At 42.4% G+C, this 17,072-nt stretch overlaps 1 protein-coding gene across 3 annotated transcripts in view; it reads left to right on the forward strand.

The window, feature by feature from the left end:
- Positions 1 to 8,473, forward strand: part of RMND5A (required for meiotic nuclear division 5 homolog A) — a 59,957-nt gene extending 51,484 nt beyond the window's left edge. Inside the window, exons 5-10 of one of the 3 annotated variants that reach the window (XM_080813826.1) lie at positions 529 to 695; positions 1,687 to 1,852; positions 4,346 to 4,448; positions 6,366 to 6,520; positions 7,643 to 7,730; positions 8,210 to 8,473. In XM_080813826.1, the coding sequence (XP_080669952.1) occupies positions 529 to 695; positions 1,687 to 1,852; positions 4,346 to 4,448; positions 6,366 to 6,520; positions 7,643 to 7,706 (655 nt within the window). In that variant the 3' untranslated portion in view covers positions 7,707 to 7,730; positions 8,210 to 8,473. Of the gene's footprint in view, positions 1 to 528; positions 696 to 1,686; positions 1,853 to 4,345; positions 4,449 to 6,365; positions 6,521 to 7,642 lie in introns of all 3 variants that reach the window. The other 2 variants (XM_080813827.1, XM_080813825.1) reach the window with 2 other exon arrangements.
- The last annotated feature ends 8,599 nt before the right edge of the window (positions 8,474 to 17,072 follow it).

Genomic DNA, 17,072 nt, shown 5'->3' on the forward strand with positions numbered 1-17,072 from the left:
TGACACCTGCTTCAAAGTGTGCCCTTGTATAGTGCCAGAAATACCATGTGACTCATTAGAGTCAGTTTGTCTTCGTGTAAAACCTTACTAAGTATGTAACTGTCGGGGCGCCTGGGTGGCTCAGTGGGTTAAAAGCCTCTGCCTTCGGCTCAGGTCATGATCCCAGGGTCCTGGGATCGAGCCCTGCATTGGGCTCTCTGCTCAGCAGGGAGCCGAAGTGCTTCCTCCTCTCTCTGCCTGCCTCTCTGCCTACTTGTGATTTCTGTCAAATAAATAAAATCTTTTAAAAAAATATGTAACTGTCATCTGACTTAATATTTTTTTCTTGATTTTACTGGCTGAAGTGCCTCTTTGGGTGTAGTTCTGTTTATTTTCTTTACAAGTCTCTGGGCCAGGGGGTTGATAATTACCACTGATTTCCACAAGATGGCAGACCAAACCCTTTTACTGTATTGCTAGGTTTCAAAGAATTTTTAACACTTGCCTATGCTCTTAATTGCATTAAAATCTTTTCTGCTTTTTCTTTAGATGGGCAGTTTCAAACCGAGAAATGCTTATAGCCCAAAACAGCTCCTTGGAATTTAAACTACACAGACTGTATTTTATTAGCTTATTAATGGGTGGAACTACAAATCAGCGAGAAGCATTACAATATGCTAAAAATTTTCAGCCATTTGCCCTAAATCATCAGAAAGGTGAGTCTGCAGTCAGATGTTTTTGATATTTGTTTTTGTGTTTGTTTGGATGTGGAGCCCAACCCAGGGCCTGAACTCACAACCCTGAGATCAAGACCTGAGCTGAAATCGAGTCAGACTGAGCCACCCAAGGACCCCGAATGTTTTTGATATTTGGAACAGACCTATAGCCACTACTTGGATTTAAGTTTATCTTAAGGAGATGTGATACGTATTTGCTAATGAACTGAAACAATTGTAGATGATAATCACTTTGGAAAAAGGTATGATGGGACCTAGAACAAAAAAAAAGTAAAACATTGATGCCTCTTGGATAAAAGAGACATTGCATTTTTGGGATTCCATATGTAAGAGATATGAGAAAGAGCAGGGTCACCCCCCATGCTGCTGTTACTGCCCCACAAAGTGTCTGAGGGTGCACCAGGGTGGCACCAGTGACACTGAGCGCCAGTGTGGGAATACTGGTCTTCTGACCAGTTCTATGGCCGGAGATCAGTGTGGCCTCCTTTATGACATCAGTTTTACTGCTTTAGACAATGGTAGTTATACTGTGCTCTGTATAAGAATAAAGTAACTTGAGGGGCACCTGGGTGGCTCAGTTGGTTAAGCGACTGCCTTCAGCTTGGGTTATGATCCCAGGGTCCTGGGATTGAGCTCTGCAATGGGCTCCCTGCTCAGTGGGGAGCCTGCTTCTCCCTCTCCCTCTGCTGCTCTGCCTGCTTGTGCTCTCTCACTCTCTGTCAAGTAAATAAATAAAATCTTTAAAAAAAAACAATAACTTGAGGTTCATATTTAGTGCTTTGTTTTCTCCCCCTTTCTCTCGTTGAAGGGAGAAACCCAGCTTAAGGACGAGAATTTTAAAAAAACATCGTTAATGATTTAGGCTCTGTCAGTTGGGGGAATTTTGCCTTTCTCAGCCTCCTGTCCCCAAGCCAGCCCCCGTTTCAGGTGTGATCATTCGCACTTACAAATTGCTGCTGTTTTTGCGTAGACATTCAGGTTTTGATGGGAAGCCTTGTGTACCTGAGACAAGGGATTGAGAACTCACCGTATGTTCACCTACTTGATGCGAACCAGTGGGCTGACATCTGTGACATCTTCACACGGGATGCCTGCGCCCTTCTGGGGCTCTCGGTGGAGTCCCCGCTCAGCGTGAGGTATGCAGATTGGTCGTGCTCTTGGAATACGCATTGCTTTGTGTTGGTTTTCCTTAATTTCTTGTCTAGTTCTTGATGTTAAACCTGAAGAGAATATTTGTCTTTCTGAGGAAGAGTACAGTTGGTATTTCAAGAGATCATCACAGTTGGCAGGAAACAATTTCAGAGGAGTGTGATCCATGAACCTCTGGTTGTCCCTGAGAACCTTTTCCACTGTGTTGACATTTGCAAAGGTGATGCAGAAATAATAGTGGTTTGAACTGCTTGCGCCTTAGCCAGATCAGTGCAGTGGTCCCAAAGTCTGGAAGGAATCGCTGTATTCCTCACACATTGTACTCTGCCACACACTTGCAGTTGAAGACAGACTAGCTTTACTTAACATTGTTCTTTAAAAAATGATTGGTTTTATTACATCCTGACCTTTAAGTACACATCTTTTTTTTTTTAAGATTTTATTTATTTATTATAGTCTATGTTACAAAGTGGGAAGTTCTCATAAAGCCCTTCAAGCCAAAGTATCATGCTTGTCTTAGAAAACACCTGTATGTGGGGCGCCTGAGTGGCTCAGTGGGTTAAAGACTCTGCCTTCAGCTCAGGTCATGATCCCATGGTCTTGGGATCAAGCCCTGCATCGGGCTCTCTGCTCAGTGGGGAGCCTGCTTCCCTGCCCGCACCCCGCCTGCCTCTCTGCCTACTTGTGATCTCTATCTGTCAAGTGAATAAATAAAATCTTAAGAAAAAAATCTTTAAAAAAAAGAAAACACCTGTATGTTTTATGAGCCAATAAACTAGCTTTGCTTTTTTTTTTTTTTTTTTAGTGAAAGAGTTCTTACTTGAAAGAATCACTAAAAGATAAACTAGGGTTAATTACACTTGGGTTTTTGGCAGATATTTTTCCACATGTAGGAAGAGAATCATGTCAAGGAAAGCAACTGTCTTTTTGTATCTTTTAAATTCATGAGTTTAAGCTACAAAAGAAATTTTGGGAAACTTGTACCTGCCACTGTGGGCTTGACAGCTTCCCAATACTTTTCTGATGGAATTGGTGATATTATGAATTTGAGTTTTTGGATATTGTATAATGAAATGTGTTAACACTTAGAAGATCTTAATTCACCGAGATCTTACAAAGTCACGCATAAGTAGAAGATTCATTCACAGTACGAGACAGCCAATTGGGAGTTTTATGTGGCAAGGTACAGAAAGATTCTATGATAAGGATTCAGATTCCACTTTGCAACTAACCTTAAGAAACTCTTCCTTGTTGAGTTTTGGTGTGGCATTAAAGGGGAAATATCACAATTATCCGAAAGGCAATTAAATTACCATATATCTGTTTAAAACTAGATTTTCCTTTCCCGTTGACTTGAATCGAAAGCGCACACTGCAGCAGATTGCAGAAGAGATAGGAATCCATCTGTCTTCTATCAAGCTAGGCATTAAAGAGATTTGTTAAAAATGTAAAGCAATGCCAGTCTTCTCACAAATTTATTTTTGGTTTGGAAAATATAGAAGTTTTGGGGGGGTAAGAATGTCACTTAAAACATGTAATATATTTATTATTTTAAATGAGTTGATATTTTGAAAATTTCTTGGTTATAATTCCTAGTATGATAATGGTAGCTATAACCCACAAAAACAAGTGTCTTTTGAAGATTCTTAATATCTAAGCATGTAAGTGGGTCCTGAAGCCAAGAAGTTTATGAGCCTGTTTTAAGAAAATAACTTCTTTAGCTCTCTCCTATTTATTTAATTCCTCAAGTGTTTTCAAATCCCTGCTATGTACCAAGTATTTTGTGGGCTCCAGAGATGGGTAAGGTGCAGTCTGCGTCCCACCAGCGGTTCCACCTGAGCACAGGGGACACTGAGGCAGTTAATTACACTGTGTGACCAGCCGTAGGCCAGGTTCCGGCGGGGAACAGATTGTGACGTGGTGGAGACTGACATGCAGGGGTTTAGGATCGGCCCCGGTGGGGAAATAAAAGCAGCAGGATTGGGCAGAGGGTAAGTTGAACTGTGATGCCCTTCCCTGGAGAGCTCTGGAGGTATGGTGGGCCTGTGGAATTATCCCCAGTTGGGGCAACAGAGCTGGGCTTGTGTGTCCTCACGCGGAGCAGTCATCACATGTGACCCTGGTCAGGTGGCTTGCTTTAAGTGACGACGGTCTTGAAGAGGGGCTGAGCTGAGAGTTGGCTGCCAGCGCTTCCAGATCTGAGAAATGAGCACTTCTGCCCTGGACAGGGCTATCCTAGTCTGTGTGCAAAAACAGTGTCAGAAAGTCATTCATGACTGATAAGCAAAGCCTGTTGAATCTGGTGCTTTTATAAAATGTAAAGCTTTCTTTTGGGTGCTAATTCAGCAAAGCAGAGGGCCCTGTGCCCTGTCTGATGGCCAGGGCCCTCGGCACATGGAGTCTGGAGGAACTGACATTTCCTGGGACCAGGCTGTCTGCCACCTGGCCTGGCACTGACACGTCCTCTTCTGCTCTCCCAGTTTCTCAGCAGGTTGTGTGGCGCTGCCGGCTTTAATTAATATCAAAGCTGTGATTGAACAGAGGCAGTGCACTGGAGTTTGGAACCAGAAAGATGAATTGCCCGTGAGTTACACTTCCTATCGGTTGTTTATTTTCTCCTGCCATTAGAAGGACTTGGATATTAAGAGTTTAAAATGCTTGTTTTGCCTTTTAACCAGAGAACAGCATTGTAGCCGTTCAGCCAGGATTCGTTTACATGTAGACATGATTAAACAATAGAAATGGAAAGCCAGTACATTTTGGAAGCACTGAGTTTGCTTTTTTTAAAATTCTGACTTGGGAAAAAAAATAATAAAATGTTGACTTAGAGTGGCAGTGCACGCCCATGAAGGAAGACCTCCTGGGTGTGTAGGGGGTGTACACTGTAGCTTGCAAATGTGTTCTCCAGTGTAGTGGACAGACAACTCACACTGGGATTCTTTTAAAATATAAAAGCAGTGAGGTCAGTTGGTTAAATTTAGTTTTGTCTTAGGCATTGATATTTGTGAGATTATGGGTTTGTACTTATTAAAATAGCACATAGCTGTTAAAGGTTATCCGTGGGACACCTGCAGTCGTCAGTGGCCTTCCTGTGCTGTGTGTCCACTGCTGCTCATGGAACAGACCATGATTTTAAACATCAGCTCGGATCACTTGCCAACTCTACTACTTCTCTAAACAGTAGTTGGTCCATCTTTAAAATGGGGACCATCCTTCTCTTTATGGGACTGTTAAAGACTAGAGATAACATTGATATGCTTAGGATAACATGGGACACATAGTAGGTACTCCAATATTGCTGCCATAGTAGTCATGACACGGAGTGACAAAGGTCACTGCATGTGAGTTTCCACCAGACCTCTGACAGTAAGCGCTGAAACTCTGCCTAGAATTCTCATGCCTGTTGTGGTTGTGTCAGAGATCCTAATAGGCTATATATGCATTGGGTTTTTGCTTCTTTCCTGCCACACCTGTGCACAGGTTTATCTGCAGTTACCTTCCAGCTGGTAACTGTCATTTGGTTGCCCCAGCTTCTCGTTGAAGATTTGTTTTGATTGAAGACACAGGTGCATTCCCAGTGCTGGGTGTGGGCAGGATACTGGCAGCACCCCTGCTTCATGGCTGCTCATTTGAACAAGTGAAAAGAACTTGAGCCTTCACTTGCTTTGCTGAAGCAGGTGCCTACAAGTCTGGCAGTTTCCCAGCTACATTACGGGCATCTCTGACATTTGGCACTGGCTTGGAGCGTATTGAAATCTGAATTCGCCTATAAAGCCTGTGCTTCAGGGTAGTAAGGCAATGGGAGGTGATGATCTGGCCATTTTTTCTCAGGATTATTCTGTTACACTTTGTCAGCTTTCTTGAAAGAGTCTGGGTAATAGACTTTATATTGATACAACCATTTTAGAAGGAAAGGAAACAAAGAACTGACATTTATAGAGCTTTTGTTTGTTTTGTTCACTGTGAAGGGAAATAATGGATACACCTGCCATGGGCTCTGACTGACAGATTGTGAAAGGTCTTCCTGAACTTGAGCTTCGAGTTCTTGTTTCAGCTGGTTTCTCTGGACCATTAAACACAAAACACGAGAAACTCAGATCTGAAGTTTACACAAAAGTAAACCTTGTTTAGTCTGCCTTTAAAGGAATTATTAGTACACTGAATTTTTATCACCTAGCTAAGTGTGCTACAAAACAGGGTTTCTGGTGGGTTTTGCTCTTAGGGTATATCCTGAGACGTTTTCAAGAGTGTTTGACTTCTAGAGCATTGCCTTCCCTTTGACTCCTCAAACATGAGCATTTGGTTTGAAAAGTAGTGTTACAAATAATTTTGAAGGTTAATTAAGATTATGAAGTAACACTTGGCTCCCTAAGACTATCCTTCTTTGAGGTAAGAGTGCTTAAAAAGTTAAATTCAGATGAGTAGACTGATGTTTTTGCTGCCCAGTGCACATTAACATGTTTTCTGAAATATAACTTGAGGCTTTTTACTGTTTTTAAGATTGAAGTGGACCTTGGTAAAAAGTGCTGGTATCACTCTATATTTGCCTGTCCCATTCTTCGTCAGCAAACAACAGATAACAATCCACCCATGAAATTGGTCTGTGGTCATATTATATCAAGAGATGCCCTGAATAAAATGTTTAATGGTAGCAAGTAAGTGTCTGACTTTTTAAATGTTGGTTAAAAACATTTGTCTTTTGGAACTTAGTGGGAGGGTTGTATCTGATTTTTTTTGTCAGTCTTTTTATTTGTTCATAAATTTGATGATTAGATTTACAAGCATGTTTTTTAATCTTAACTTTTGGGGTAGGCAAAACATTGTTGTCGTTCCCCCTGCCTTTACACGAAATGTAACACACCATATATGGTTCTAAACTTTGCTTTTTCTACTTGATGGTATATCTTGGAGGTCTTTTACATGCTACAGAGAGAGCCCCCATTCTTTTTTAAACCTGCAAAGTAGTCTACTGTATGGAAATGTGATAATTCCTTATCAATGAACCTTTAACTTCTATTGTTATAAAGTGAAATATTTTGTCTACATGTGATATGTAAACTGTAGAATTGGAATTGCTAATTCGAAGAGTATATACATTTATAAGTTTTGTACCCATAATGGGCACACCTTATTAAAAAAAATAAAAAGTCTCAAAAGCCTATTTCTAGCTTAGGTAATTTGAGTGTTTTTTCATTGGAGTTCATTTCAGACCTGGTATGGTAAGGTCTTTTTTTTTGAAAGAAGGTCCTGGCATGTAACAAAGCTCCCTGTGCCCTTCCCAGACCGTGCAGCAGCCCTCCTGGTGGAGCCGGATGGGCCTGGAGCATGCCTCTCTATGCACGCCCTCCACAGGCTCCGTCCTTGTTGGCGCCACAGCTTGGGTCACATTTGCTGCACTTGACTGCCTTGTGTCACCAGTACATTTGAAATTCCTGTAAAGACAGGAAAAAACTGAACTTTGGAGGGGAAGAATTGGATTGACTTTTAAAACCACAAAAACAGTTTTCAAAACCATTGTCTTTGTCTTGTTTACAAAACAGTTTTCACTAATTTCTACTAAAGAGGAGCCTTCAGTTTAGTGTCTGGCTTGATTGGTGTTTATTTGTGACCTTTCAGAGTTTGGCTGTTATATTAGGGGAAAGCATAGTTAACCCACAAAATACAGATGTGTGCGTGTGTGTGTGTGTAAGTAATTGTTAGAAATATTCTATAGATGAAAATTGAATGCTCAGTACTGATCCTGTTCCTTGATTCAGTATTTTCTTTCTTGTCTTTAGATTAAAATGTCCATATTGTCCGATGGAACAGAGTCCAGGAGATGCCAAACAGATATTTTTCTGAAGAAATAACTTTAATTTGCAATTTGTAAGTGAAACTGAATTGTGGCGTATTTCAGAAGAGAACGTTCCATTTAATGCAGCTAACTGAGGACTCCCGTGTTTATATAAGCTAATGCTCCAGAAACTTTGCCAACATTTTAGTGTACACACACTGAGGGGAGTGCTCCAGATGAATATTATCATAGGGCTTTATTATATTCTTGGTCTTCATTTTTGATCAAGTAAATACACCAGCAGTTGTCATTCAATGCAGGTTTTTGTACTTAATTATATGGTGATTTTTTTACTTTTTAAGAGCAGAAACAGAAATCAACCTCCCTGCCATGTGTTTAATATTTCTCCTGCTTTTACTTTTGTCATTTCTTGATAATTGTAAGGTTTGAGAATGTTTGTGAAAAAGTTTTACTTCCTGTTATGTATACATAATTAAATGAAAATTCTTCAGAAAAAGTTTGAAAAACTGAATTGTGGTTATAAAACTAATTTGCATTTTTTTTGCTTAAGGAAGAAAGCTGTGATAGATTCCCAATTTGCTTTTTGATGTTTTCCTCTGCTCCAGCTCTCACTGAGAAGTCAGCAGACCTGCATTTGAGCTCTGCTTGTAGCCCCAGCGGGCTGCCTGTTTCAAATTCCATCGTGAATTTAGCAGGTTGGTGTGAGAAGTCTTCCACTAGAACAGAGTGGAAGGAGTACTATTGTTTCTTTGCTTTTATTGCTAAGAGGTGCTTGTTTTAAAAGTGTGTTCAATAAAATGAAATTCTGAAGTTAGAGGTGTTCTTAAGTTAATATTTGCTCTCTTGGTCTTGGTAGCCCTATTCTCTGAAATCTGCCTTCAGGACTTGGCTGTCTGTTTCATTTGTATATCATCGCAGACACAGTGTTGTTTGTGTGTGTGTATATGTGCACCAGCATCAAACATTGTGTATCTGGAAGGGAAGAAGCATGTTCCAGTCCTAAAATGCAGTTACCAGACTCATTACTTTAAATCCTTAAAGTTAGAAGTTAGCATATTTTCTGTAGTACAGAATATGTTTATTGCTGTTTTTGTATTTGAATAGTATACTGTTCAATGCCTCTCTTCTGCAAAGTGTATCATCTCATTGGCTGTCAATCTGTATATTACTCTAATGGATACAGATGATGATCTTTTCTCTTGTGAGGTATCTTCATTTAATGCACTGTCCAGAAATAGCCATGTGTAAGAGTCTTTCTCTGTATGATGAATGAACTACATGGAAAGGACTTCTGACTTACACCTGTTAAGTCACTTCATTATGAGAAGAATGTTATACGGAAATCACCAAATATTTTGCAACTTTATTTCATCTGACTTGGAACTGAACATCACTGTAGGAAAACTTTGATGAGAAAACAAAGAAAGAAGAAAATGCAGAAGGAAAGAGGACCGTGACACTTTGCATTTTAAACTGCAGATTGTTTTCTTTTGCAGGGAGGGAGAAAACAGGTTTGGTGCTGAGTTCCCTCGAAAGTGTCAGCATGTGCAGTCATACACCGGCCTGCATGGTTTGTCCTGAAATGTTTATCTGGGAGAGCAGGGATTTGTCTCAAAGGAAAGGGGTGCTGCAGGAAAGCCCTGCTTGATTGCTTTGTGTGGTCAGACTCCCTCTGAGTGCTACCGTGCGTGGGGTTGGTTGACTGGGAATGGCGGCTGGCCTGCTCAGAGTGTTGCTCTGTCTGACCTCTGTCTTGTTGGCCCCACCAGGACTCTAGCTCTGTGTTTTGGCTTTCCTGTTGGAACCCTCCCTAAACCCGCTCTCTCCATTAAAGCAGTGAAGGCAGAGAGCAGAGAGAAGCTCCTTGGACTCCGTAAGAGAAGGTAGAGAATTCCAGACAACTCTGGCTGAGGATGTAAACCTGGTTTATGACCTATATTTCCCTTTGAGTTATAATCCAGAGTACCTTTTTTTTTAACTACTTTTTTTCCTCACTAGGCCAGATTTAGCTTTACTCACAACTTACTCTCACCTTTCCACCTCTAACACTTACGAAACATTTAGGCTTTACGTAAGATTTGTACAACATAGATGTCACACAAGAGGCTGGTGGTAAATATTTTGGGGGCCAGACACTTCACATGGTGGGCTCAGGCCACTTTGAAGGACAAAAGCCAGAACTCTGTCTTTGTCTGTCTCCCAGTGTTGGGAATCCTGTTGACAGTTTTCTGTGCAGCTCCTGAAACTTTAAAAAGAGCATGCTTTTAACTGAAGCGTTTGATGTTAGAGTTTCTTATGTAAGGTCCTTGTAGTCTACTTGGCAGGATAGGGCCAGAAATTTGAAACTCTTGATTTGACAATTTAACATGAAAATTATGTCTTGTGACCTTTAACTGAATGCATGGACTTAAAACAGTGGTGGGAAAATGTGAAGGAAAGGTGGGTTTGAAAAGGCCAGACCTTAACCAAAGATGCTGAAATACATCATGTTGTCCTTTCTGCTCTAGAAACACCTTCAGGAGTGGTGTCAGGACCTTGTCGCTGAGGCTGTGTGTGTCCGCGGTGTGGGAGGGTGCTCCTTGTCATGCCCTGCCTCCGTTTGCAAAAGGTCGTGATAGGGCCAAGGTTTTTTTTAGAGTCAGACTCATTATAATAATACACATTGCAAACAGAGTTTCAGAGTGGTTTCCTCAGCTTCCTTAGGAACCATTCCATTTATCAGTCATGGACAAAGGCCACGGGACTATGCTAAACCAATAAAACCTTACTAGAACCTTACATTCTGATTTAGCCAGAGCGCCTGTGCTTTCAAGTACAACCTGAAGGACAGTGGCTAAGTTTGTCTTTCAATCTTTTTTCTCCTTCGTGTGATCATCACAAATACCATTTCTGTTGTTTTGGTGGTGATTATGTGAGACTTCTAATACATAAATGAACGGGTATTGGTGCCTCTTGATTTTAAAAAATGTTGAAGAGAAGAGCCACCTCATATTCATAGGGTGTGTGAGTATTTTGAGTGTATGAGCATTTAATTGAAAATAAGAAAGGTATGAAGTTAATCTTTTTGATTTTTCTGTAGCAGCTGATGTATACAGAGACACTAAACCCCACACCAAATTATGTGGGGAATGAGGATCCTTTTTCTCTCCAGGTAGTCCCACAGGCCTGTAGTTTCGTTCAGTATTCTTTATGCTGTGAGTTATTTCCACCTCAGTGGTTCAGCCTTTGGGACAACAGATACTGCAGAAACCAAGGACTCTTGGTTATTCGCACAAGACAAGCTGCTGGTAGACATTAGCCCTCTGGTTTTCCAGCTCAACTTCTGATTAGCGGACTGACGGTCAAGCTGGTCAGTTTGCTTAGTCAGCAGACTCAGGTTATTTTCAGGGAAGGCATGGTTTGGTTAATTTCGTCACTAGGATGTGTAAGGTGAAGACGCAAACCAAATACCTTTCATTACTTAACTCTACGTACATTATCCTTGGTAACACTAGAATGCTGTGGTCTTGAGGGAATGTTGGCAAGGAACGCATACTTGGAAAGCTTGGGGCTCCATATGCCTGTCCGGCTGGGGTGGGCTTTATGGTGGTACAATAGTGTTTACCATAAGCAGGTACAAACTGCATGAACTGTTCTTACTGAGCTATAACTGAATAGATACCAAAAATAGAATGACAAATGTATTTTAATAGCAGATGAGGCGATTAGTTTTAGGGTGAATTTTCCGCTGTTGATTTTACTTCAAGAGATAGGGAGAGAAAACAAAGATTTGTTTTCGAGACGTTTCCCTCTACAGTGCTAAGCTGTAGTGAGCATATGCTTCGTTTACGTCCAAAGAGGCAGCAGCAGCTGGAATGGGCTTACAGCACATGCTTTGTTTCATGTTGTGGGCGAGGACTTACACTCTTACTTCAGCAGTCACTTCACGTTCTCCAGCAAGGCAGATGTGGGGTTCACTAGGATTTAGTGCCTGATCTTTTCTTTTGGGAAGGGGTGGGAGTGAATGTAGCGGGGATGGGAGGGAAGCAGAAGAAAACGGGCGTGTGAGTGAGCGTGCATGTGTCCGAGACTCACAGCCCCCCCCCCAACCTGTGTCCATCAAGGAACAGGCATTTAGTGTATTTTGCTCACGACTGCAGCGTGCATGTATTTTTTTTCCCCTCGTCCGTGTTTTCTAAACTTACACTAAAAGGATTCATCAAATCATCTTGTTCAGATGGCTCAGGATTGTATTTCTTTTGCTTACGCTGTGCTCTTGGGTTCTATAGTATTTCTATAATTATGTAACAAGAATAGTGTTGCACTGTAATCTATCATATAGAGCTATATGTATGGAAAATTTTGATCAGTTTTTTAAGAAATGTATCCTGTTTGCAAAGGCACAATAAAGTTGCATCTTATAGACTATAGGCAATAAAGCTAACAATAAACCTTATTTAACACAAACCATATTCATATTCTCTGTTCATTTGATTTTGGACAAAGTCCACCGTATCAAGTAGTTTCAGGGACTTCATTTTGACTTAAAAAGTTCTGATATACCTAATTTATAAATTTCAGACTGATATAATAGAGTTTTTGGAAAACTATAACAAATGCTTTGTTAATGTGTGTATTCCTATGTAAAACACATGGCTTCTCCTGTGTATATTTTTAAAAATTAAAGAAATGCACATTTAAAAAGTGTTTTGTGGAACCAGTCTGTGTAAACGTGACAGGTCACAGAGATACGAGGGAGGGAATCTGGAGGTATCAGTGGTAAGAAGAGAACATTGCTGCCGTATTTGCTAAGGGTCTGAGTGTCAAGAATTTAAAAAACATCTTTGTCTCCATCCTCTCCTGTTTCTGTGCCACCAGCAGTGGAAGGGGAGGTGGGGGAGGGGGAGCACCATCCCTGGTCGCTAGGAGGGGATTGCATTTGTGTGGACAGGCTCCTGCACCCTGTGTGTGCTGTATCCTCTGGGTGGCTGGGACCCTCGGGCTGGGGTGCCAGTGTATGACTGGGAAGAGGAGACCTGGGGCCACTGTCCTTGGGCTGCTGGTGGAGTGGGACACCTGCGTTCGGCATTGGCTGGGAGAACGCCAGGCTGAGTTGTCGATCGTTTAGTGACAAGCTAACGTGGTGGAGACCCAGGATCTGTTTGTGCTGCTTTTCTATATATTTTTTAGACTCATTCTTATCTGACATTTTAGAGTGTTTCCTACTTGGGAACAAGCGTGGGAACCACCCAGTTGCATTTGGAGCCAGTGGCTCCGGTGGTAGATGTGAGGCCTGGCCGGCCTGGCCAAAGACCTCACCAGCTATCCCTGCAGCATTTGGGGCTCTCTAGGACTCAAAAATGTGATCTCTAGCAGCAGCAGCAACATCACCCGAGAGCTTGCGAGAAATGCAGAACCTCAGGCCTCAGCCCAGATCTGCTGAATCCGAATCTGCATGCTTGTGAGAAAACTGGCTTCCCTTACAAGGGGCCTCTTGGTTAAGAGGCCTCCCTATTTTGTGAAGTATCCTCCCTCTTCAGGGACAGGTGAGGATCACATCTACTGAACAAAATTTACCCTTGATGACTAAGTCCTGAGTCATCAAGAAAAGTTAAATTTAGTGTGCTTTGAACTCTGTTTTAGGACTGTGATTTTTAACACCAGTGCATTTCTTTAAGCATCCAGGTGTTTGAAGGGGTGCTGTATTTGCAGCATGGCAAAATTCGTTTCCCATCCTCTCCCCACCAAAATAAGCAAGGATGATCACCAAGGATATAAATAATGGATTTTTGTAATAGCAAGATAAAGACTGAAAATGCACATTTAGACAGAACAGTAGCCCCCCGCTGGTAGGGGCTTTGGTGATAGTATCCTAGCAGACAGAAAGGTCACTTCACAGAGGACCTACCTGACTTTGTTTTCTGGCAACCAGTAAGAAACTCTCATAACCGTATACACGAAGTTTATAGTTCTGAAGCACATTTTACAAAATGAATGCTTCTAATGTGTCATAACACTAATATTTTCAGGATAGCTCTTTATTTTATTTTTTAAAGATTTTACTCATTTATTTGACAGACGGAGATCACAAGCAGGCAGAGAGGCAGGCAGAGAGAGACGGAGAGGCAGGCAGAGAGACGGAGAACCAGGCTCCCTGCTGAGCAGAGAGCCTGACGCGGGACTCGATCCCAGGACCTTGGGATCATGACCTGAGCTGAAGGCAGAGGCTTTAACCCACTGAGCCACCCAGGTGCCCTAACACTAATATTTTCAATTTGTTAATGTTCATCAAGACTCTAATTTTATGACCTGCTAATGAGTGGAGAGCCACAGTTTAAAAAAACCTTGCATTGGGACACCCGGGTGGCTCAGTCTGTTAAGCATCTGCCTTAGGCTCAGGTCATGATCCCAGGGTGCTGGGATGGAGTCCCACAGTAGGCTTCTTGCTCAGCGGGAAGCCTGCTTCTTCCACTGCCTGTCACTCCCCCTGTCTGTGCGCGCTCTCTCTCTCTCTCTCCCTGACAAATAAAATATTTTAAAAAATAAAATATGAATGAATGAAATTTAAAAACCTCGCATTAGGGGACAATGGTAGAATCCACTCACAAAGCTACTTTGAAGTCTCTGTGAAGATACGTTTGATAGAGGGACGCCTGGGTGGCTCAGTTGGTTAAGTGGCTGCCTTCGGCTCAGGTCATGATCCCAGCGTCCTGGGATCGAGTCCCACATCGGGCTCCTTGCTCGGCGGGGAGCCTGCTTCTCCCTCGGCCTCTGCCTGCCACTCGGTCTGCCTGTGCTCGCTCCCTCTCTCTCTCTCTCTCTCTCTGACAAATAAATAAAATATTAAAAAAAAAGATACGTTTGATAGAAAGAATTTAATTCATTCTTTAAAAAAAAATACTTTCCCAAAAAACCTTTCCTTATGGTGGAGAGTTTCTTACACTCCTATGAGTCCCCTATACTAACAAATAGAACATACCTAAACATTAAGTATTGTCTAAGCAAGAGCTCTTGTGCGTCAGCATTTTGAGTTTCCTTGGGAAAGTCAAGGTGCTTTATGCTGAATACTGCTTAGAATCCTTTCATTTAATAACTCAAACAGATGTGTGTATGTTAAATGCAGAAAACATTTAACATACCATGGTATGGTACCTTTAGTCATTCAACATGGGATTTTTTTTTTTTTTTAAGTGCCATGCACTGAGAGAAAACAAGGTACTTGGTATCCTGGAGCTTAGGAATTGCTGATAGATAGAGAAAAGTGGAGCACAAGCACCAAGGCCCTTGTAGTGAGGTTAGTTTCCGTCGGTATCCTAACTACCAGAGGATGGTGGGAGGGAAGAGAAGGGAGATGTAAGTTGGGTATTTTTAAGGTCCACTCTTGCTGCTGTAGTAGCAGATGTGGTTGGGGAGGAGATGAGATTAGAGCAGAGGAGGCCAAGACAGTAGGTAAAGTGAATGTTGAATATCGCAGGTCCTGAACAGTATTCTGAACAAGACAGACTTGGTCTCTACTCAGTAAGGACCAAGATAATATAAGAGTGAGAAATATAATGGAAATCTAGCAAGAGAAGTTTTTGTCATAAAATGTCAGTGCTCTGATGAACCCTTCTGCAATTCAGAGAAGCAATAGGGTGGGGTCTCGAGTGATGAGCTTCCTTGATCTGATGTTCTAAAATATATTCCCAGGTCTTTCTGTTGTCTCCATTTTCTAGAACAGTGACTTTTTTTTTCTTGTTCTTTTTTTTAAAGATTTTATTTGAGAGCACGCGTCGTGCACGAGAGCACAAGTGATGGGGGAGAGGCAGACCCAGCACTGAGCAGGGAGCCCAATGCAGGCTCTATCCCAGGACCCTGGGGTCATGACCTGAGCTGGAGGCAGACGCTTAATCGACTGAGCCACCCGGGTGCCCCCGGAAGGGTGAATTTCTAACCTCACCCTCTCCTCCTGTTGATTTCTATACCATGTGGGTTGTGTGATTTTCTGCCAATTTCTAGTCTGGAGGGGTCTTTTTAACTCCATTTGAGGACTGCATTCAGCCACTGTGCAAGGGCTGCAGTGCAAGTAAAGGGCTTTGATGTTGTTTCCCCTCTAAAAGAAAAGTGTTCTTCAAAAGGAAGCCTGTTATTTGTCAGTGTTCAGGACTAATCATTTCAGGAGCTTTCTCCCCTTCTGAACAGGTTAGAAATGCATTTCAGGTTTCTATTCATTTTTAAGACCATGTTGCTTTTAGTTGTTTTAGATCAGTGAGCTAATCGGCCCTAAAGAGGAATTTCACAGGAATTTATTAAATTATCCTGAAAGCTTTGAGAAGGAGATCAGGAAATCTGGGCGGATGGCCTTTGACTTTACTAACGGATAACAGTCAGCCGCCTGTGAGGGCTAGGCAGTCCAGGGTTTGTAGGGTGGCTTCGTGCTCTCAGGGGCCCAGGCTCCTGTCCGTTTGCACAGCCTTCACGTGTGGCCTGTTGTACCTCTTTGTTAGTTGTAACCATGATCCAGGCGGTGGGGGGGGGGGGGGAGGAGGAGGAAGGGAGCGGGAAAGCAGCAGCTTCCCATTGAGTTAGCTCTTTTGAACAGTCTTTCCCGGAAGCTCTTTCCAGTGACTTACTAGCCACACTTGGCTGCAAGGAAGTCTGCGAAATGTCTGGGCACAGTGCCACCTGTAGTACCGTGAGGGTTCTGCTGGTAAGGAAGAACGGGAGAACAGTTGGAAAAACAACCTGCAGTCTCTACCACGCTTGCTGGTGCCTTGGAGCCAGGAGACAGATGAAATTTCACTCACGTAAAGGAATTAAGCCACTGGCATCAGCCATTGGTGCAGCCTTCCACCCCCCTGAGACATGACACAAATGAGGAGTTAGCAATCACGGAACCACCTCCTTGAGATGCATTTCTTGACCCCTCGTGGTATTTGCGTTAGAAGCAGGGCCCTCACTCTGACTTCAGACAGGATCCCATTTGTTTGATTTCACAGCAGATGGTGACTTTTGTTTTGTACCTTGGGCTGCATAGGTGTAAAAACTGGTTTTAGGTGCTTACACTTGTGGCGGCGCAGTGTAACGCACACCATTGTCGAATTCCTGTGTTGTACCGTGTGTGTCCCGTTGTGTGTCCGCTGTGCTTCAGTTAAAGAGCAGGGCAGCTAGGCATTTTGGGCTGTGGGATTAGACCTGAGCTCAAATCTTGATCCCATCACCAGGCTCTAGAGTGATCTTGGGCAAACGTTCAAAACTTCCGATGCCTTAGTTTTCTCATCTGTAAAGAAGGATGGTAATCGTTCCTACTTCAGGGTTCTGCTGAAGCCCACATGAGGTGCCGGGCCCATGGTGAGTGCTAAATAACTGGTACCTGGTATTTTATTTAAGTCACTAAAACATAAGAACAAATGACACCTACAGATCACAACCATCTAAGGGAGAGCAGAAGTCGG

This window comes from Martes martes (genome assembly GCF_963455335.1).
Source record: "Martes martes genome assembly, chromosome: 9".
Lineage (NCBI taxonomy): Eukaryota > Metazoa > Chordata > Mammalia > Carnivora > Mustelidae > Martes > Martes martes.